The sequence below is a fragment of the Podarcis tiliguerta genome, assembly GCF_965153285.1.
Source record: "Podarcis tiliguerta genome assembly, chromosome: 18".
NCBI lineage: Eukaryota > Metazoa > Chordata > Lepidosauria > Squamata > Lacertidae > Podarcis > Podarcis tiliguerta.
The window spans coordinates 10615373-10636776 of record NC_139551.1 but is presented as its reverse complement, the minus strand read 5'-3'; the positions used below and the strand labels follow the sequence as shown (position 1 = coordinate 10636776).

Sequence of the window (21404 nt, the reverse complement as noted above, 5' to 3'; positions counted from 1 at the left end):
AATCTTCTCATGTGCACGCCTTATCGCTGTGTGGGGTTTGTGTCATAGTACAGAAATAGACTGAGCTCAGTTTTCTTGTTGTGTCCATGATATCCTGAGGCCTCTCACTCCATCATCATCATCATCATCATTTTTAATTTGTATACCGTCTTTCTATCTTACAATCCTCAATGCGGTTTACAAGCTGAAGAAACAAAAATTGTACATCTTATAACAATACTAATGCAATACAAAAATGTGATAATAACAATAACTTTAAAATAGGCAGCCTACATCAAAAAAGTAACATTCAACAATCATTAGAATCGTATAAAATAATAATATCAATGTCGGGTGGCTGTAGCGGTTGCTCGAGAGTAACAGGACCTGTGTCTTACAGGCTTTATTTTTGTGCAAACTATTTACAGTGAAGAGCCCCCCAAAGCTCATGTCTGGCTCAGTTGCTAGCAGAATCTGGGAGTGGTCTTTTTTTTTAACCTCCCCCAACATAAGAGTTTCGTTACCCCCAGCCGTCTCCTCCCCTCTCTGCGCCCCAAACTTCTGCGCAGAATGGGCGATGGCAAGGGCATGTTTCCCTCCAGACCAGCTTGCCCAGAAGTAGTATTAAGGCTCCTACCAGCGTCCTCTGCTCCTTGTACCTCTTCCCCACCGGAGGTGGGGCTTTCCTCCTTCCCGGAAGAGGAACTGAGCTGCATCGCAAGACTTTCGGAAGCTCCCTGTAACACAACTGCCCTTCTATTTCTCGCCTCTGAGCCAATGGCAGTTCCCTGTCAATCAACCAGTGGCGTAGCGTGGGGGGTGCAGAGGGGGCCGGCCGCACCGGGCGCAACATCTGGGGGGGCGCGCTCGCACTCGCAGCTCTCTGCCCCTACCTGGCTCACTCACTCTCTCTCACTGCAGTGCTGGCTGTGCGAATCCGATCCAAGCCGCCGGGTCGCCGCCCACTGTGGAGGGGGGGTGCCAGGCGTGCGGTGCGGAGAGAGAGCGAGGAACTATCTGGGGGAGGGACAGTGCAGCGGGGGGGGGGGCGCAAATTACTTGCCTTGCCCCGGGTGCTGACAACCCACGCTACGCCACTGCAATCAACATATAAAAGTTAAACAGAAATCCACTCAACAGTTATAATAAATAATATCTAAACTATAATCAATAAAACAATGGCAAGCCACAGTACATAAAAAAATACAATACACATTGAGAAGCAAAGTCTAGAGGGTAGAGCAAGGCAGGTGGAAGGAGGCCTTGCCTGATGGAGTCTCTCCCCTCAGTTCTTCCTTCAGGTACAGCTTCCTTATGAGGGGAATTCATGTTTCATAGGTGGAAAGAGGGGGGAATGGAGAGCGGGGAGCCTCCCCTGAGGAGGATTACACTCAGAGGAAGTCTGGATTTAACCCTTTTCAAGTGTCTACAACTGAAACACCACTGTCTTGGTCCATTCGTAAACAAGCCTGTCTTCCTTTGTTCTAGGTTATAATGAAGTTCCTGTTGCATCAAGTAAGTACCATATCATAAACCTTAAATTATGTGCATATGTTGTAGAATTTCTCCCACATTTATTATGGTATTTTTGTGATACACAAACAACATGAGAATACTTGCTATACTTGTTTGTATAACATTATTCTTGTTTATAAAACCCAATAAAATAAAAATATAAAAAATTGTGCTCCTCATGACAAACTCAAGGGAACGACTAAAATGAAGGTGTCAGCAATGGCCATGCCTCAGTGGAAAAGCATAACTTTTAACATGCTTTTGTTGATTGCTTTACTGTGTGTCACAATCCCATCACACAATGTACCTCCTATGCTTCCACTTGCAGCCACTCTGCCAACGCCAACACAAACGCCAACCCCAGTCCCAACACTTGAACACTTCACCCTCAACTGTACCGTAACCAACCTCAGATACAAGCCAGAAATGGGAACTCCCAACTCAAAGGCCTTCAACGCTACGGAGAAAGCGCTCACCATGCTGGTAAGTCTCATTCCCATATACTTGTGAGACTGGCATGGGACGTGTCGTGGGTGATCCTGATGATTTCACCAATTCAATGTTTCCTTCCTTCTTCAGTTTGGAAGAATTCTCCGCAACAGCAGCATTGGCCCAGCGTACCTGGGATGCAAAGTGACTCAGCTCAGGTAAGCCTTCCTCAAGTGCGGAAACGCAAATCCTTTGGTCATTTCTCACTCTGGAAAGAGTGACTTCCTCCCTCCTCTGTTTTCCACCTGTGGTCAATCCTGAATCCTGATTTCCCTCTCCTCCCAGACCGGTGAGAGATGGGGATGAAACCGGAATGGACGCCGTCTGCACTTACCGCAACGACTCCACCACGCCCGCCTTTGACCGAGTGAAGGTGTACCATGAGATCGTCAACCAGACCAGCGGTTTCACCAAGATGGGTCCCTACAGCATGGAAAGAGACAGCCTCTACGTCAACGGTAGCCTAGTGTTTCTTGAAGATTTCTTGTATAGATTACCTCTCTGTGTGGTTTGTGTCGTAGTTACAGTGCAGGTGTCCTGAGGGTCCTGTCTGCACATCAGGTCTAATGTTTTCAGAGAGATGAGGGCTCCATCTCCAGAATAACATCCTTTCAAATGGGCTGAAGGAAGCTGAATTGGCTGCAGAGATAGATTGTGGAAGAGGTCATCAACCACTGAGAAGGATGCCTCCTCCCTGTTGCTGCCCCTATTACTGCACCACGTAGCCCATGTTCAAGAAGCTTTCCCAATCCCCACAGAGCTGGTTGAGAGGGAGATAGATTGGAGGACCCCCCCCCCCTTCCAAGCAATACACCACGCAAGGGAATTCTGGATGCAACCAGTTCTATTTTTTTCCAGAATCTCCATCTGAAACACCACTGTCTTTCCTCATTAATAAACCTTTGTATCTTCTTTTCCCCCAGGTTATCATGAGGTCCCAGCTAAATCAAGTAAGTTTACTTTTAAAAATCCTACATCTTTAAGCCCTTCATGGCCCTTTCACCAAACCCAAGGAAGTTATAGGAAGGCAATAGTGTTGGCCATATGTCAATGGAAGAGCATCTATGTAAACACATATACATTGATTGGTTGTTATTCTGATCAGTGACACCATGCAATGAGCCACTAGCCTCTGCCTGATCCATTTATTTCATTTCCTGTGGTAGCCCCTCCACCAGCCCCGACACCAACCCCAGCCCTGGCAGTTGAACCCTTCACCGTCAACTGGACCGTAACCAACCTCAAGTATAACCCAGAAATGGGGACGCCCAATTCAAAGGCCTTCAACGCTACAGAAAAAGCTCTCACCACGCTGGTAAGTCCAATTCCTGCCCATTGTGAGAATGGCTTGTCACGCTTCTATCGATTTGATGTACTCAATGCCTCCTTCATTTTTCAGCTGGGAAGAATTCTCCGCAACAGCAGCATTGGCCCGGCATATGTGGGATGCAAAGTGACTCAGCTCAGGTGAGCCATCCCCAACTACTGGAACCTTTTAGCTCTGACCATCCCTTGAACAGACATAAATGATCCTGTCTCACCCAACCGTTCCAACTGCTCATAATTCAACTCAACCTCTCTCTCTCTCTTTCCTCCCAGACCTGTGAGTGATGGGGATGAAACCAGAATGGATGCCGTCTGCACTTACCGCAATGACTCCACCACGCCCGCCTTTGACCGGGTGAAGGTGTACCACGAGATCGTCAACCAGACCAGCGGTTTCACCAAGATGGGTCCTTACAGCATGGAAAGATACAGCCTCTATGTCAATGGTAACCAGCTGTTTCCTAATCATCTCATGTGCATGCCTTATCTCTGTGTGGGGTTTGTGTCATAGTACAGAAATAGACTCTCCTCTGAGCTCAGTTTTCTTGTTGTGTCCATGATTTCCTGAGAGATGAGGCCACTCACTCCAGAACTGAGAGCTCTCTAAACGGGGATTTCATGTTTCATAGGCAGAAGGAACTTTGGGAGTGGGGAATGGAGAGGGGGGAGCCTCCCCTGAGGAGGATTACACTCAGTGGAAGTCTGGATTGGACCCTTTTCAAGTGTCTACAACTGAAACACCACTGTCTTGGTCCATTCGTAAACAAGCCTGTCTTCCTTTGTTCTAGGTTATAATGAAGTTCCTGTTGCATCAAGTAAGTACCATATCATTATCCATAAATTGTGCTCATGACAAACTCAAGGGAACGACTAAAATGAGGGTGTCAGCAGTGGCTGTGCCAAAGTGGAAGAGCATAAATTTTAACATGCTTTTGTTGATTGCTTTACTGTGTGTCACAATCCCATCACACGATGTACCTCCTATGCTTCCACTTGCAGCCACTATGCCAGTGCCAACACAAACCCCAACCCCAGTCCCAACACTTGAACGCTTCACCCTCAACTGTACCGTAACCAACCTCAGATACAAGCCAGAAATGGGGACTCCCAACTCAAAGGCCTTCAACGCTACGGAGAAAGCGCTCACCATGCTGGTAAGTCTTGTTCCCATCTACTTGTGAGTCTGGCATGGGACGTGTCATGGGTGATCCTGATGATTTCACCAATTCAATGTTTCCCTCCTTCTTCAGTTTGGAAGAATTCTTCGGAAGAGCAGCATTGGCCCAGCATACCTGGGATGCGAAGTGACTCAGCTCAGGTAAGCCTTCCTCAAGTGCGGAAACGCATATCCCCTGGACATTACTCACTCTGGCAAGAGGGACTTCCTCCCTCCTCTGTTTTCGATCTTTGTGGTCAGTCCTGCACCCCAAATTCTCTCTCTCTTTTCCCAGACCGGTGAGAGACGGGGATGAAACCGGAATGGATGCCGTCTGCACTTACCGCAACGACTCCACCACACCCGCCTTTGACCGGGTGAAGGTGTACCACGAGATCATCAACCAGACCAGCGGTTTCACCAAGATGGGTCCCTACACCATGGAAAGAGACAGCCTCTACGTCAACGGTAACCAAGTGTTTCTTAAGGATTTAATGTACATAGATTACCTCTCTGTGTGGTTTGTGTCGTAGTTACAGTGCAGGTAGTCCTGAGGGTCCCGTCTGCTCATCAGGTCTAATGTTTTCAGAGAGATGAGGGCTCCATCTCCAGAATGACGTCCTTTCAAATGGGGGATTTCAAACTCCATGAGTTGAAGGAAGGTGAATTGGCTGCAGAGATAGATTGTGGAAGAGGTCATCAACCACTGAGAAGGATGCCTCCTCCCTGTTGCTGCCCCTATTACTGCACCACGTAGCCCATGTTCAAGAAGCTTTCCCAATCCCCACAGAGCTGGTTGAGAGGGAGATAGATTGGAGGACCCCCCCCCCCTTCCAAGCAATACACCACGCAAGGGAATTCTGGATGCAACCAGTTACCGTATTTTTCGCTCTATAGGACGCACCAGACCAAAAGACGCACCTAGTTTTTGGAGGAGGAAAACAAGAAAAAAATAATCTTGAATCTCATAAGCCAGAACAGCAAGAGGGATCGCTGCGCAGCAATCCCTCTTGCTGTTCTGGCTTCTGTGATAGATGCGCAGCCTGCATTTGCTCCATAAGACGCACACACATTTCCCCTTACTTTTTAGGAGGGAAAAAGTGAGTCTTATAGAGCAAAAAATGCAGTATTTTTTTGCCGGGAATCTCCATCTGAAACACCACTGTTTTGCCTCATTTATAAACCTGTGTTTCTTCTTTTCCCCCAGGTTATCATGAAGTCCCAGTTGAACCAAGTAAGTTTGCTTTAAAAGTTCCAACTTCTAAAAACTCTTCATGGCCCTTTCACCAAACTCAAGGAAAGGAATTATAGAAAGGCAATAGTCTTGGCCAAACACATTTAAATTGATTGGTTGTTATCTTGGTCAGTCACACCATGCGGTGAGCCACTAGCCTCTGCCTGATCCATTCATTTCATTTCCTGTGGTAGCCCCTCCACCAGCCCCGACACCAACCCCAGCCCTGGCAGTTGAACCCTTCACCGTCAACTGGACCGTAACCAACCTCAAGTATAACCCAGAAATGGGGACGCCCAATTCAAAGGCCTTCAACGCTACAGAAAAAGCTCTCACCACGCTGGTAAGTCCAATTCCTGCCCATTGTGAGAATGGCTTGTCACGCTTCTATCGATTTGATGTACTCAATGCCTCCTTCATTTTTCAGCTGGGAAGAATTCTCCGCAACAGCAGCATTGGCCCGGCATATGTGGGATGCAAAGTGACTCAGCTCAGGTGAGCCATCCCCAACTACGGGAACCCTTTAGCTCTGATCATCCCTTGGACACAAATGATCCTGTCTCGCCCAACCGTTCCAACTGCTCATAATTCAGCTCAACCTCTCTCTCTCTCTTTCCTCCCAGACCTGTGAGTGATGGGGATGAAACCGGAATGGATGCCGTCTGCACTTACCGCAACGACTCCACCACGCCCGCCTTTGACAGGGTGAAGGTGTACCAAGAAATCGTCAACCAGACCAGCGGTTTCACCAAGATGGGTCCTTACAGCATGGAAAGATACAGCCTCTATGTCAATGGTAACCAGCTGTTTCCTAATCATCTCGTGTGCATGCCTTATGTGGGGTTTGTGTCATAGTACATAGTACAGAGCTCAGTTTTCTTGTTATGTCCATGATTTCCTGAGAGATGAGGCCTCTCACTCCAGAACTGAGAGCTCTCTAAACAGGGATTTCATTGTTTCATTTCATTGGTGGAAAGAGGGGGGGGGGAATGGAGAGGGGGGAACCTCCCCTGAGGAGGATTACACTCAGAGGAAGTCTGGATTGAACCCTTTTCAAGTGTCTACAACTGAAACACCATAGTCTTGGTCCAATCATAAACCAGCATGTCTTTCTTTGTCCTAGGTTATAATGAAGTTCCTGTTGCATCAAGTAAGTACCATATCATTATCCATAAATTGTGCTCCTCATGACAAACTCAAGGGAACGACTAAAATGAGGGAGTCAGTAATGGCTGTGCCAAAGTGGAAGAGCATAACTTTTAACATGCTTTTGCTGATTGTTTTGATATGTGTCACAATCCCATCACCTCTCATCACTGCCATGTGTCCTATTCTTCCACTTGCAGCCACTCTGCCAACGCCAACCCCAACGCCAACCCCAATGCCAACACTTGAACGCTTCACCCTCAACTGTACCGTAACCAACCTCAGATACAAGCCAGAAATGGGAACTCCCAACTCAAAGGCCTTCAATGCTACGGAGAAAGCACTCACCATGCTGGTAAGTCTGATTCCCATCTACTTGTGAGACTGGCATGGGACGTGTCGTGGGTGATCCTGATGATTTCACCAATTCAATGTTTCCTTCCTTCTTCAGTTTGGAAGAATTCTTCGGAAGAGCAGCATTGGCCCAGCATACCTGGGATGCGAAGTGACTCAGCTCAGGTAAGCCTTCCTCAAGTGTGGAAACGCATATCCTCTGGTCCTTTCTCACTCTGGCAACAGGGACTTCCTCCCTCCTCTGTTTTCGATCTTTGTGGTCAGTCCTGCATCCCAAATTCTCTCTCTCTTTCCCCAGACCGGTGAGAGACGGGGATGAAACCGGAATGGATGCCATCTGCACTTACCGCAACGACTCCACCACGCCCACCTTTGACCGGGTGAAGGTGTACCACGAAATCGTCAACCAGACCAGCGGTTTCACCAAGATGGGTCCCTACAGCATGGAAAGAGACAGCCTCTACGTCAACGGTAGCCTAGTGTTGGTTTTTAAAGAAGATTTAGTCGTAAGGGGTGGGGGGGTGTTTGCATTATTCTAATGCTTCTGAATGGTTGTTGTGGCTCTACACTTTTGAGTAAGGGGTGGCAAGTTAGGAAGTTTGGGAAACTTTGTGCATCAGGTTGTTCCTTCACATTCAGGGAGGAATAACCAGGTGCAGAAAAAAGAATTGGGGAGGTACCTGGCTTGACAGCATGTGAAAAAAGTCTAGGTGTCTTAGTAAACAACAAGCTTAACATGTATCAACAGGGTGAGACCGCAGCCAAGATGTGAATGCTATTCTAGGCAGCATCAACAGAAGTCTAGTGTCCATATCAAGCGAAGTCATAGTCCCACTCTGTTGTGCCTTGGTTAGACCACACCTGGAATACGGTGTCCAATTCTGGGCACTACAATTTAAGAAGGATGTTGGCATGTGCAGAGGAGGGTGACCAATAAGGGCCTGGAAACCAAACCTTATGAAGAATAGTTGAGAGAGTTGGGTAAGTTTAGTGTGGAGAAGAGGAGACCGAGAGGAGATAGGATAGCCATTTCCAAACGTTGGAAGGGCGAGGAAATATCTGAACATGGAAGATGGGGAAAGCTTGTTTTCTGCTGCACCAGAGGGTAGGACACAAACAAATAGATTCCAATGACAAGAAAAGAGATTGTGACTAAACATCAGGAATAACTTTCTGATGGTGAGAGCTGTTCAACAGTGGAAGAGTGGGTCTTGGAAGGTGGTGGGCTCTGTGCCTTTGATTGTGTATTTGTTACGGCTTCCTGGGATATTTTTTTGGGGGGGGTCCAAGTGTCCGTGGGCAAGTGCATCTTGTAGACGAGGGATCAAAGCAAGAATTCTTTCATCACATTCATTCTAACACAAACCATTCCTTCCTTTCCTTTTGCCTAGGCTATAACGAACAGCCTCGCGAAACAAGTAAGTACCGTATTGGAAACCTGATTTTGAGTCCATTCAGAACACGGAGGGCAGGGAAGGAGAACCGGGGGTGACGGTCTCGTGATAGAGCTTCAACAGAAGACGGTCAAGATATCATTGTTTTCCTTTCCAGCGGTTTTGCCCCCGGTGCCAACCAAAGCACCAACCCCAACCCCACCCCTGGCGGTTGAACGATTCACCGTCAACTGCACCGTAACCAACCTCAGATACAAGCCGGAGATGGGAACTCCCAATTCGAAGGCGTTCAACTCCACAGAGAAAGCGCTCACCACTCTGGTAAGACTGGTTCCAGTTGGCGTTGATTGTTTGGGATGCTGTGGTGGTGTTCCCTGGTAGTTTGACCTCCACTGACAGGCTAGGACTTTTTCTTCTTCTTTATTTAGACAGGCATTTGGTAAGAGTTGGGTTCCGATCCACTTGCCAAAATTGATTCTCGTAAGGTGCGGAGCGTCTAGGTTCAACGTACTCAATGTATCTTGTCTTTCTCCCCAGCTTGGCAGAATCTTCTCCGTAGGCAGTATCGGCCCAGAGTATTCGGGATGCAAAGTCACAGCTTTGAAGTAAGCCTCGCTTTTTCCCTGAGTCACGCAGAGTGATGCAGCGGTGCCCTAGTGCCCTAGTCCACACACGAGACTTTAAAGATAACTCTTTGCTTGCAGGATGGCAGTTATTACAAGCAATACCATACATATATGCTAAGTCCGATGCAACGCATCTCACTCTCTTGAGTCCAAAAGAGGATCTTCTAGCTTCCAAAACACCTTTGAAGCAGCCCATAAATTATAGCTTGTCTGTCCGCACCAGCTCCTTCACACACACACACATGGTCACTTTTAAAGGGCGTTAACACATTGACAAGGCCACAGTTCAGCGTTTCTGTGCCCTTAACTGGAGTCACAAGATTTTGCAGCCATTACATTACATAGGTTTTATTTTCCCCAGCACAACTTATTCTTTGTAAAATACATTTTCTAATAAATACAGTACAAATACCAAAGGGCAGGTAATGGGCAAGCGAAGGGAAGGTAGTGAATCTGGCCCTGGAGAGCGGAGAATACGAAGCTAGATGGTCTGACTGAGTATGGGGCAGCTTCGTGAGCTCCTGTTTAACCTAGAGGACTAGAATCTTGTACTACATTTAGGGGAAAGACCATAACTTGGTTGCTGAGCGTCTGCTATGCAAGCAGTAGGCCCCAGACTCAGTCCTCAGCACCTCTTGGTTGGGCAGGGTGGTAAGGAAGACTGCTGGGGAGGTGGACAATATTGAGCTTGATGGACCAGTCGGTATAAGTCAGTTCCCTGGGTTCCTAGTTAAACCAGCCATTGTTCAAAAGGACCAGCATCATCCTGTGCCCTTCTGTTCCTAACAATTCAATACTCCTTTCTCTTGACCCACACATCCCAATATTTCTGCTAAAACCCTCTCTTTCCTTCTCCCTCCCCTCTCAGACCGGTGAGAGACGGGGACGAAACTGGAATGGACGCCGTCTGCACTTACCGCAACGACTCCACTATGCCCGCCTTTGACCGAGTGAAGGTGTACCATGAAATCGTCAACCGGACCAGCGGTTTCACCAAGATGGGTCCCTACAGCATGGAAAGATACAGCCTCCACGTCAATGGTAGATACTGATTATATATTTTGTGGTTTTCTATTTTGATTTTGTTCTGTGAACCACCCTGAGACCTCCAGGTATGGCGTGGTATATAAATTCAATAAATGATAATAATAAAATAATGGTAGCCAAATTTAAAGTGAAATGAAAAAAATGAAACAAAACGACATTGGCCAAATAGTTTTTATGCATTTCACGTACGTTGAATATCTGTGGGTATGTTTGCAGTATTGCAGTGTTGCCAAAGGCTCATTCCGGCACAGCACGGGAGCAGTGTGCTCTGCCATAATGGGAATCCTTTTTCACACAACATTTATTGTGCTTTCCTTATATATATGGAGGGGGTTTGGTGTGTGTGTTCTCAACAGGTGCCTGCATATTGCAATCAGGGATCGTCGTAATAATTCTTTCTCCCCCTTGCCTTTCATGCTAGATAGATGGATAGATGAATTTATTACTGTCAGAGACCAGCTTATAAAACACCCTTGGGGGTACAATCCCAGAAGGAAAGCAAACATTTAAAACGATGTACAACAATAAATTTAAAATTTATAAATGCGATAAGCTTAAAACTTTAAGATAAGCTACCGCAGAGAGATGGCCCAGAGTCACCCATGTAACCAAGTTTGGGGATTTTCTTGATGAACTAGTTTGGGTTGGGGGGTGGTCTGCGCCTACAGATCTGTACACAGAATCTGGCGACCATCCGGGTCGTCTTATGATCTTTGCCTAACAGGAAAAGGTCAATTTTTTGCTTTCCCGGGAGGTCTCACTCCGTGCCTCTTCCTAAAAGGGCCATCTAAAGAACAAGTGCTCTGGGCTTCCTATATCCCCACAATGAACAGGAACAAAGTCTCTGAGCATATGGGACTTTTAAAATGGCTCCTTCCAGGACCGGCGAGGGCAGAGCCGAGCTTCTGGCGAATGTAAAAGCCCTTCTTGCATTTTTGGATGCGAGAAAGAAGAGATATGCTGCTGACTTTTATGCTAATTGCTCTTATCTTTCCTTTTTGCCTAGGCTACAATGAGAAACCTCTCAAACCAAGTAAGTCCCACAATCAGATCCTAACTTTGTGCAGAACGTGGGGAGAGGGGAAGGGGAGCCAGAAGATGTTGGGTCTCTTGCAGAGCTTCAGTGGAAGAGCATTGGTTTATAGCTGTTTTCCTTTCCAGCTGTTTCACCCTTGGTGACCAAAGCACCAACCCCGACCCCAGCCCTGGCAGTTGAACGGTTCACCATGAACTGCACTGTAACCAACCTCAGATACAAGCCAGAGATGGGAACTCCCAATTCGAAGGCGTTCAACTCCACAGAGAAAGCACTCACCACTCTGGTAAGACTGGTTCCAGTTGGCGTTGATTGTTTGGGATGCTGTGGTGGTGTTCCCTGGTAGTTTGACCTCCACTGACAGGCTAGGACCTTTTAGACATAAGCTTTGGTCCATAAACTGGCTATTAATTAGGTTGTAACTGTTGGGATGTGACTTGATGCTAAATTTATTAGATATTATCTTTGCTTCCTGGGACGCGGGTGGCGCTGTGGGTAAAAGCCTCAGTGCCTAGGGCTTGCCGATCGAAAGGTCGGTGGTTCGAATCCCCGCAGCGGGGTGCGCTCCCGTTGTTTGGTCCCAGCGCCTGCCAACCTAGCAGTTCGAAAGCACTCCCGGGTGCAAGTAGATAAATAGGGACCGCTTACTAGCGGGAAGGTAAACGGCGTTTCCGTGTGCAGCTCTGGCTCGCCAGATGCAGCGATGTCACGCTGGCCACGTGACCCGGAAGTGTCTCCAGACAGCGCTGGCCCCCGGCTTCTTAAGTGAGATGGGCGCACAACCCTAGAGTCTGTCAAGACTGGCCCGTATAGGCATGGGTACCTTTACCTTTATCTTTCCTTCCTCCTGTTTGTGAGTTTAGCAACTTGAAAGGGAAGCTTAGACCAGCTAATTTTAGCCTTAATCCAGGATGCTTTAAGGCAGACTGGATTCACCTGGTATTTCCCCCTTAAAATAACAATCACACAATCTCGTAAAAGGTACAAGTAACATTTACTCACTCGGAGTATTGGATTCAAAATAATAATATTCAACGGATCCTTTCTTTTTCAGTTTGGAAGAGTCCTCCGCAGTAGCAGTATCGGCCCGGCGTATATGGGATGCAAAGTGTCAACTCTCAGGTCAGCCTTCCTCTTACGTGTAGACATTTCAGCTTTGATCATCTCTTCCCCAGACAGCAGCAGCTTCATTCCTCTCGGACCCACTCCCTGGGCCAGTTCCAAAGGCTCCTGTTCAGATCCTTTCTCTTGCCTTGCAGACCGGTGCAAAAAGGGGACAAAACCGGGATGGATGCCGTCTGCTCTTACCGGAACAGCTCTGCTGCCCTGACGTTCGACCGAGTGAAAGTGTATCACGAAATCGTTAACCGGACAAGTGGCTTCACCAAGATGGAGCCCTACGACTTGGAGAGATACAGTCTCTATGTTAACGGTAGCGAAGCAGTTTTGGGGCATTTGCTCATTGTGCTATAGATTGCCTCAGGTGCCATGCTTTTGAGTGGCCTTCCCATTGGGGTGTCAAGGGGCTAACAGGAAGATCAGGTCATTCACAGGTCAGAGAGGAAGACAGGAGTCTATCGCCCATTTAGTTTTTTTATTAAGGGAAGGAAACAATACTGTATTTTTCGCTCTATAGGATGGACCATAGGACGCACCGGACCATAGGAGGGGGAGAATGGGGGGGGGAATTCTCCCCCTCTCTGCTCAGCGCCCCTTCAGCGAAGCGGCAGGAGAAACGGAGCACCTTCCATTTCTCCTCCTGCTTTACTGAAGGGGCGCTGTGCAGAGAGGGGAAACTGTGCAGCGGCTCTCCAGGCTTCAGGCGGCTATCCGCAAGCCTTCGGAGCGCAGCCTTTGAAGCCTCCGCAGAGCAGCTGGGTGAAGGCACTCCGCTGCCCTGCGGAGGCTTTGTGCAGCCATCCCCAAGCTAGAACAGCGAGACGGAGCGCTCCGTCTTGCTGTTCTGACTTCGGGGACAGCCTTTGAAGCCTCCGCAGGACTCCGTCTCCCTGTTCTGGCTTTGGGCTTAGCCGCGCAGCCTGCATTCGCTCTATAGGACACACACACATTTCCCCTTAATTTTTGGAGGGGAAAAAGTGCGTCCTATAGAGCAAAAAATACAGTACAAGGAGGCACCAATCCCAATATGGAGAGCTGCAGGGCAGAGAGGAGGGAGAATCTTGCCTATTTTCCTGCCGGTTTTGCCTTAGAGAAAAATGCTTCAATGTCTTCTTTTTCTCTGCACAAACTATCACCTCTTCTCTTTCCCCCCCAGGATATCATGAAGTCCCTGTGAAACCATGTAAGTAGAACTACGAAAGGCTGTAGAATCCTTACAAGAGGCATGTGGATGTCTTGATAATGGCTCTAATGGGAATGAAGTGCAAACCTGTTAGTTCTGCGCTGGAACGAGAGCCAAGCCGAATTTTCTCCCTCTTTCCTAAGACTGCCTCCGTCTCCGCTTTATTCCAGCAACAACTCAGACCCCTCCAGCTCGGGCAACTGAGCACTTCACCGTCAATTACACTGTCACCAACCTGAAATACAAGTCTGAGATGGGAATTCCGCATTCGAAGGTCTTCAATGCCACGGGAAAAGCTCTCACCACGGTGGTAAGAGTCCGGTTCTGATCCAGTTGTTGATAATTGTTTGTGGTCCTTTTGGGTTGGCGTAGTTAGTGTATCTGCTGGAATGTTGCTCCTCAAAGGTGCCTAGGAGCTCTGGGTTCTGTTTGTGTCAAAGACCAGCCTTGTGCTGGAACCCTGCCCAGCTGGGCTCTCCTCTCTCTCTTTTAAACTTTTATTCACATGGTTTCATCATCATAGTTTTCATTCAACATTAAAATCAAAAAATTTAAAATTAAAACATTGACTTCCCTTCTACCCTTCCATGCCTTCCTTCTAACATCTTTTACTGCTGCATATTATAATCACGCGGGTGGCGCTGCGGGTTAAACCACAGAGCCTAGGACTTGCCAATCAGAAGGTCGGCAGTTCGAATCCCGGCGACGGGGTGAGCTCCCGTTGCTCAGTCCCTGCTTCTGCCAACCTAGCAGTTCGAAAGCACGTCAAAGTACTAGTAGATAAATAGGTATCGCTCCGGCGGGAAGGTAAACGGTGTTTCCTTGCGCTGCTCTGGTTCGCCAGAAGCGGCTTAGTCCTGCTGGCCACATGACCCGGAAGCTGTACGCCGGCTCCCTCGGCCAGTAAAGCGAGATGAGCGCCGCAACCCCAGAGTTGGCCACGACTGGACCTAATGGACAAGGGTCCCTTTACCTTTACCTTATTATAATTACTCTGTCTTTTCTCTTTTCACATTTTATTTCCACATATTTTGCACTGCTGAATTTATTCTAAACCTGCTATTGTTTTGACCCATTTACAGAAGTTCTTCATATAGTCTACAAAGTTTTTCCAATCCTCTTTAAATGCTTTAAATGCTACTGTTCTCCAATTCTGCTGGTTAGACTCACCAGCTCTGTGTATTCCATCATATTTGCCATTCCTCCCTCGTTGGGACTGCCCTCTCCCTCCACTTTTCAGCATATAAAATCCAAGCTGCAGTTGTTGCATAGAGAAATAAATTCTTATAGTTCTTAGAAACATCTGACTCAATTATTCCTAAGAGAAATGGCTCTGGTCTTTTTGGGAACAAACTTTTAAACATCCCCCCCCCCCATCTCATTATAAATTGTCTCCCAAAAGTCCCAGTTGGGCTCTTCCCATCACACATTGTACCCCACCTACAATCCCATGTTGCAGGGGTTTTTGTAGTCTAAATGAACTGTATTAGAAATAAATACCACTGTCCAACCTCCCATGTTTTTTTGGGGGGGGGTTAGGGTTGCTCCTGTTTACAAGGTATTTTTGGTAGCAACAATATTAACAAGTTTAAACAAAGTTTACCAACGGTATTTTTTCTCTTTCAGCTTGGCAGAGTCATCTCCAGTGGCAGAGGCGTCGGCCCAAACTATCAGGGATGCCGGGTGACAGCTCTGAGGTCAGCCTTCTCCAACACAACTCTGCCTTCCCACTCTCCAAGGCTCCTCAAACTGCGTCTGTGTACCTCTGGCCTCTGTTCTGCCCTCCTCATTATTCTGCGTGTTCTTGGAGAAAGCTTGTTGCAGCCAGAGACTCCCTGGTTTCTTCTGCAGCCTCTTGACTCCCCTCCTCTGCTTCAACCGGGAGTCTGAACTGCTCCCTGTCACAGACTCCTCCCGCTCACCAAACCCTGTTGCCCCTTCAGTATCCAACACCACCTCCTAATCTTCCCTCTCCTCCGTGAGATCTGAGCCTTCCTCCTCTGGAGGGTCTATTGAGGGTTCCCCGGCTGGCTCCTCATCGCCCAGGCAGTCCCTGACATGTGCTTACGTTGTCCAGACAATAGGAATTGCATCACCTCTGGTCCACTCTGAGTGTTTCTCTTTGCATTCTTCCTTTCCTTCCAGGCCGTTGAGAGATGGGGACGAAACGGCAATGGATGCCGTCTGCGAGTACAGGGCTCCATCCCCCTCCTCCCCCTTTGACCGAGTAACGGTGTACCACGAAATTGTGAACAAGACCAATGGCTTCACCAAGATGGGGCCCTACAGTCTGAGCTCAAACAGCCTCTATGTGAACGGTAACCAGGTTTTTTATTTTTCTGATATTTTCTATCTGTCTGTGTCTCAGAACATTTAGGATATAAGCCAGTAGGGTTGCTAATCTCCAGTTTTAGGGCCTGATCTGCCCCACCAAGTCTGACAACTTCAGAAAATAGGTAAAGAAAGACCCCTTCACCCCATCCATCCATCCATCTCCTTCTCCTCCTCTTATTTTTATTATTTGTACCCAGTCACTCTGGGTGGCTTCCAGCATATACAGGAACATAATAAAACATCAAACATCAAAAACGTCCTGATACAGGGCTACCTTCAGATGTCTTCTAAAGGTTGTACAGTTACTTACATCTTTGATATCTGATGGGAGGGTGTTCCACAGGGAGGGTGCCGCCACCAAGAAGGCCCTGTGCCTGGTTCTCTGTAGTTTCACTCCTCCCAGTGAGGGAACCGCCGGAAGACCCTCGGAGCTGGACTTCTGTGTCCAGGCTAGACGATGGGGGTGGAAACACTCCCTCAGGTATACAGGGCCAAGGCTGTTTAGGGCTTTCAAGGTCAGCACCAACACTTTGAATTGTGCTCGGAAACGTACTGGGAGCCAATGTAGGTCTTTCAGGGCCGGTGTTATATGGTCACGGCGGCTGCTCCCAATCACTAGTCTGGCAACTGCATCCTGGATTAATTGCAGTTTCCAGGTCACCTTCAGAGGTAGCCCCACGGAGAGCGCATTGCAGTATCCCAAGTGGGAGATAAGCAGAGCATGCACCACTCTGGTGAGATGGTGCGCAGACGGTCTCAACCATCGCACCAGATGGGGTTGGTAGACATCTAGATGAAAGTGGACCAAAAATGCAAAAATATTAGCCACTCCTGGTATAAAGAGACCCAGCCCTATCGTAGGACAGAAGTGGGCAAACGTCCACGCTAGAAAGTGGAAGCAACTGGACCCGATTCTACCTTTAAACAAGTGTTCCTTTTCTTTCCAGGTTACAATGAAGCATCGCTTCCTACAAGTAAGAGCATAATAATTGCAATGCTTAATTTTTATTTGTTGTGGGCAGGCTAATCCAAAATTGTGGTGCATCAGTGATTCTCAAAGTGGGGAGTTCTGCCCCCGGGGGAGAATGGGATTGCTTAGGGGGTTGCTAAGAGGCAAGGAAGGGGGCGGCACAGGGGTACAGGAAGTGTAAAGTTCATTGAATGAAACTGAGTAGTTTTATTTGAATTCCGAATGATAGGGCAATCAGTTGTTACTGTTCTATTGTGTCACGATCTTCCTCATGAGAACCGCTCTTTTGAACAATGCTTTTCCTTTTTTGCAAATCTTATTTCTTACTACGTTTCCAAAATTTCTCAAATTACCTTCAGGTTAGATAATTACATAGCAGCTTTGTTATCGTGGATTGATTTCCCACCCTGACCTCCACAGTGTTTTTATTCATTTTTTTTAAAAAAATTATTTATTAAAATTTAATAGTTACAGAAAAAGAAGAAGTAAAAAGAAAAAAGAAAAAAAAACAATAAAGAATTTAACAAGCAATACATCAAAAATAATAAATATATATATATAAAACAGATAAAACAATACATCTAAACAACAAGAAAAGCAAAACAAATTTAAAAACACATCCAATGTTTCCATATCTTTACCTTTCATTTACTAGTTTCATCGACCTCCTCACACCTCCCTTTTTTGTATTCTAGTTCAATTAGCTGTTTCAGCAAATCCTTTCCATCTTTCTCAATTTTTTGTTCTGAAATTTATCTTAACACAATCTAACTTTAAAATTTTCACTTTAACCCCTTAACAATCAGTTTTTGCTTAATTCTTTATAACATTTCTGCTAAAACCATATACCTTCATTCCAGAATTCTTCTAACATTCATTAATTTTACAATATTTCTGTAAATATACTTTAATTTTTTTCCAATCTTCTTCCACCGACTCTTCTCCCTGGTCTCGGATTCTGCCAGTCATTTCCGCCAATTCCATGTAGTCCATCAGCTTCATCTGCACAGTGTTTTTATTCAAACCCGTTGCATCATTCTTGACTTAATTAATTCATCTTGGGTTGAACAATGCTTTTAAAAAAAGAAAAATTATATAGGGCAGAGTAGGGCACGGGGGATGAGTTTTTTGAACCGACAGGAGGCTGCCCTGAAAATGCGTGGCAAACTCAGATCTATCAGTTAGATGGATAGCCAATTTCAGCGCTGAGAGCTGGATCAGAAATAATTAAAAGCTGGGAGAGAGCCGGAATCGAAGCCTGGAATTGAAGCCACATGTGTATGGAGTGCGCATCACCTCAGTGTGACTAATCAAGTGACTCAGGTCATAGGAGACATTTCTGGGGGGGGCCTGGCTGCCAAGGCACCCACAAAACTATCACTGCGAGTGCCCAGCCAGGCGACCCCCCAACAGGGTGTGTGCATGACGACACATGGCACGCCAAGGCCCAACAGGGCCAGTCATCATGTGTGTGATGCTCGTGAGGTCATGCGCATGCGCCGGACACCCACAATGCGGGGCGGACCCCTCACCACCCCTGCACTTTGCATTCTGTCCCGTAGCCCTATAAGCAAAAGGGGGCGCTGATTTAAGTTTTGTAAAGGGAGGGCAGCAGTTCCAGGGCCCAATGAACCAGACCCAGAGGGCTCAGACCCCTTGGATGACCCCCTTCTGGTGGGAGGATCTGGAGAAGAGAAGGCCAGCGCACTGTTCGGAGATGTCTGAGGCAGTAGGACAGGATAATAATAATAATAATAATAATAATAATAATAATAATAATAATAATTTATTTATATCCCGCCCTCCCCAGCCGAAGCCGGGCTCAGAGTGACTAACAACAGCATTCTAAAATCAATTCATTTTAAAATCAATTCAAAATCAAATTAATGGCAACCATTGGGCTAGAGTTCTGTGAGGATTGCCAAAATGGGAGGTCAGACTGTGCCTTGGTCAAAGGCCTGGTGGAACAGCTCTGTCTTGCAGGCCCTGCGGAAAGATGTCAAGTCCCGCAGGGCCCTAGTCTCTTGTGACAGAGCGTTCCACCAAGTCGGGGCCGGTACTGAAAAGGCCCTGGCTCTGGTTGAGGCCAGCCTAACCTCCCTGCGGCCCGGGACCTCCAAGATGTTTTTATTTGAAGACCGTAAGTTTCTCTGTGGGACATACCAGGAGAGGCGGTCCTGTAGGTACGAGGGTCCTAGGCCGTATAGGGCTTTAAAGGTTAAAACCAGCACCTTAAACCTGATCCTGTACTCCACCGGGAGCCAGTGCTGCTGGTATAGCACCGGGTGAATGTGATCCTGCGGCGAGGACCCCGTAAGGAGTCTCGCCATGGCATTCTGCACCCGCTCGAGTTAGTGAGGCTGTGACTATCTCCTGTTGAACTCCAAACCTCATCATCGTCAGGCAGCATGGCCAACGGTCAGGGATGATGGGAGTGGTAGTCCCGCAACATCTGGAGGGTCAAGTCTGGATAGGCTTGTGTAAACAAAAAATGTTTTTGGCTGGAGCCAGAAAGAGTACAGGAAAGGCGCCCGCCTGTTGTCAAGAGGCCGAGAGTTCCATAGGGTAGTTTCTGCTAAGATGGATTTTTCCCAAGTGTAGAATGAGTATTATGTGCCGGTAATGCAGACTGTTGAGGTCGGAGGGGGGGGGCATACATGGGGCAAAGCTGCGATCTCACAGATTATCTCCCTTACAGCTGCCTCACCCACCGCTCCTCGGCCTCCAACGGCAGTGGATCACTTTACGGTGAACTATACCGTGACGAACCTCATCTACAAGCCAGAGATGGGCACTCCCCAGTCGAAGGTGTTCAACGCGACGGAGAAGGCCCTGTCAGCACTGGTAAGCCCTCCCTGAGAGCACACCTTCTGCTTTTTAAAGGCAGGAATAAATAAATGACAGCACCTTCCTTTCTGCCTAGATGGGTCGAGCAGTGCAGACAAGCAGCGTTGGACCTGCGCTCATGGGATGCAATGTTTCAGCGTTCAGGTATGGGTGCAGGATGGGTGCTTTTTTATTATTATTTTAAAGGTGGTCTTTGAAATTTTATCAACAAGTAAAAGATGCAAAATCACAAAGCTTGATTTTGAATGCAGTCCTTATATTAAAGACCTCAATACACATCTAATCTCTGGCAGGGCAAGCGGCTCACATGGAGCTTTCCATGGTGCTGAAACGTCTGACCTGCCTTGTCCTCTTGGAGGTGCCACTCCGGCAAAGTCCCTGCTCCTTACCTGAACCACTGGTCCTTTCCTGGGACATCTAATTTAGGGCCAAAAGTGTTGAAGTGGAAGGTGGAGGAAGAGATCCCACGTAGGAAGAGTTTATAAGTTTTTAACCTTTCCATTTCCAGATCCATAGATGACGGGAAGAACACTGGCGTGGACAGTGTCTGCAGCTACCAGAAAGACTTGATGGCATCCCCTTTTGACCGGGTGCAGATGTATCGGGAGATTGCCAACAAGACAAAGGACTTCACCAAGATGGGGCCCTACGACCTGGACCGGAACAGCCTCCTCGTGAATGGTGAGGAGAGGAAGCTTACTGTTATGGTTGAAGCACGTGGAGGTGTTCTTGTGGAAATCAAACCACAGGACAACTCTTGTTTCTCAGCTGAAGCTTCTCTTTATTCCAAATGCCTGGTGCAGAGAGATCTCTGCTCTCCTGAGAGCCAGAGAGTCCTCTGAACATGACACAGAGGCCAGAATATTTCTGCAATGATTGATATGCCATAAGCGCAGAGACATCCTCAAATATAAATGCAATATTACATAATATTCAAAGCAATATTTCAGCCTGTTCCAAAACAGTTGCTTACTCTTTAAATTCAGCTTGTGTTGCTGTGATTTACTGGCAGTGTATGGTTACATGTGTTAGAACATGGTTCTCCATCCTGATTTCTTTAGCCTGGGTGGGACATTCCCCCAGCAATGTGCTCTCTGCCATCTTCTAACAAGTCTTCCCTCTTTCCACAGGTTATCATGAACCACCTCGTCAACCCAGTAAGTGTGCTATTCACAGAACTGCGACACCTCAACCACATCCCAGCCGAACATAGAAAAATGCCCTATGCAGAGTCAAACCATGCCCACTTAACTCAATATCATCTGCACTGACTGGCAGCAGCTGTCCAGTGTTTCAGACTCAAGGGCCTTTCCCAGACCTGCCCTGGAGATTGAACACTATGCTTTCCTTTAAAATAAAGCAAAATCCCAGCCCTCGTGGCCAGTGGCGTAGCGTGGGTTGCCAGTGCCCAGGGCATTCAAGCATCACCCAGGAGATTGCAGCCACAGACAAAATTATGGAGAGGTCACTTCTTGATTTCCATGGAGAAACCATTTTCAGTGAAGCCCAATGACAGAAGTGTGCAGCTGTATTGAGGCAGCACCAGGTGTTGAAATTTTGCGCCCCTAACAATTTTGCGCCCGGGGCAACCGCCTCTGGGGGCCCCCATGCTACGCCACTGCATGGGGCCTGTCAGTTGTTGGCATAAC

At 47.4% G+C, this 21404-nt stretch overlaps 1 protein-coding gene across 1 annotated transcript in view; it reads left to right on the top strand.

The window, feature by feature from the left end:
• The window catches only part of MUC16 (mucin 16, cell surface associated), a 51096-nt gene that overhangs the window by 9278 nt on the left and 20414 nt on the right, over nt 1-21404 (top strand). The window contains exons 27-63 of the mRNA XM_083421315.1: nt 1468-1494; nt 1823-1977; nt 2074-2141; nt 2269-2441; nt 2907-2933; nt 3150-3298; nt 3383-3450; nt 3583-3755; nt 4098-4124; nt 4309-4463; nt 4560-4627; nt 4761-4933; nt 5673-5699; nt 5894-6042; nt 6127-6194; nt 6323-6495; nt 6823-6849; nt 7046-7200; nt 7297-7364; nt 7498-7670; nt 8591-8617; nt 8751-8914; nt 9131-9198; nt 10088-10260; nt 11273-11299; nt 11428-11588; nt 12357-12424; nt 12562-12734; nt 13578-13604; nt 13775-13914; nt 15231-15301; nt 15750-15922; nt 16886-16912; nt 19607-19752; nt 19832-19899; nt 20264-20436; nt 20886-20912. Coding sequence (XP_083277441.1) covers nt 1468-1494; nt 1823-1977; nt 2074-2141; nt 2269-2441; nt 2907-2933; nt 3150-3298; nt 3383-3450; nt 3583-3755; nt 4098-4124; nt 4309-4463; nt 4560-4627; nt 4761-4933; nt 5673-5699; nt 5894-6042; nt 6127-6194; nt 6323-6495; nt 6823-6849; nt 7046-7200; nt 7297-7364; nt 7498-7670; nt 8591-8617; nt 8751-8914; nt 9131-9198; nt 10088-10260; nt 11273-11299; nt 11428-11588; nt 12357-12424; nt 12562-12734; nt 13578-13604; nt 13775-13914; nt 15231-15301; nt 15750-15922; nt 16886-16912; nt 19607-19752; nt 19832-19899; nt 20264-20436; nt 20886-20912 — 3816 coding nt within the window. The remainder of the gene's footprint in view (nt 1-1467; nt 1495-1822; nt 1978-2073; nt 2142-2268; nt 2442-2906; nt 2934-3149; nt 3299-3382; nt 3451-3582; nt 3756-4097; nt 4125-4308; nt 4464-4559; nt 4628-4760; nt 4934-5672; nt 5700-5893; nt 6043-6126; nt 6195-6322; nt 6496-6822; nt 6850-7045; nt 7201-7296; nt 7365-7497; nt 7671-8590; nt 8618-8750; nt 8915-9130; nt 9199-10087; nt 10261-11272; nt 11300-11427; nt 11589-12356; nt 12425-12561; nt 12735-13577; nt 13605-13774; nt 13915-15230; nt 15302-15749; nt 15923-16885; nt 16913-19606; nt 19753-19831; nt 19900-20263; nt 20437-20885; nt 20913-21404) is intronic.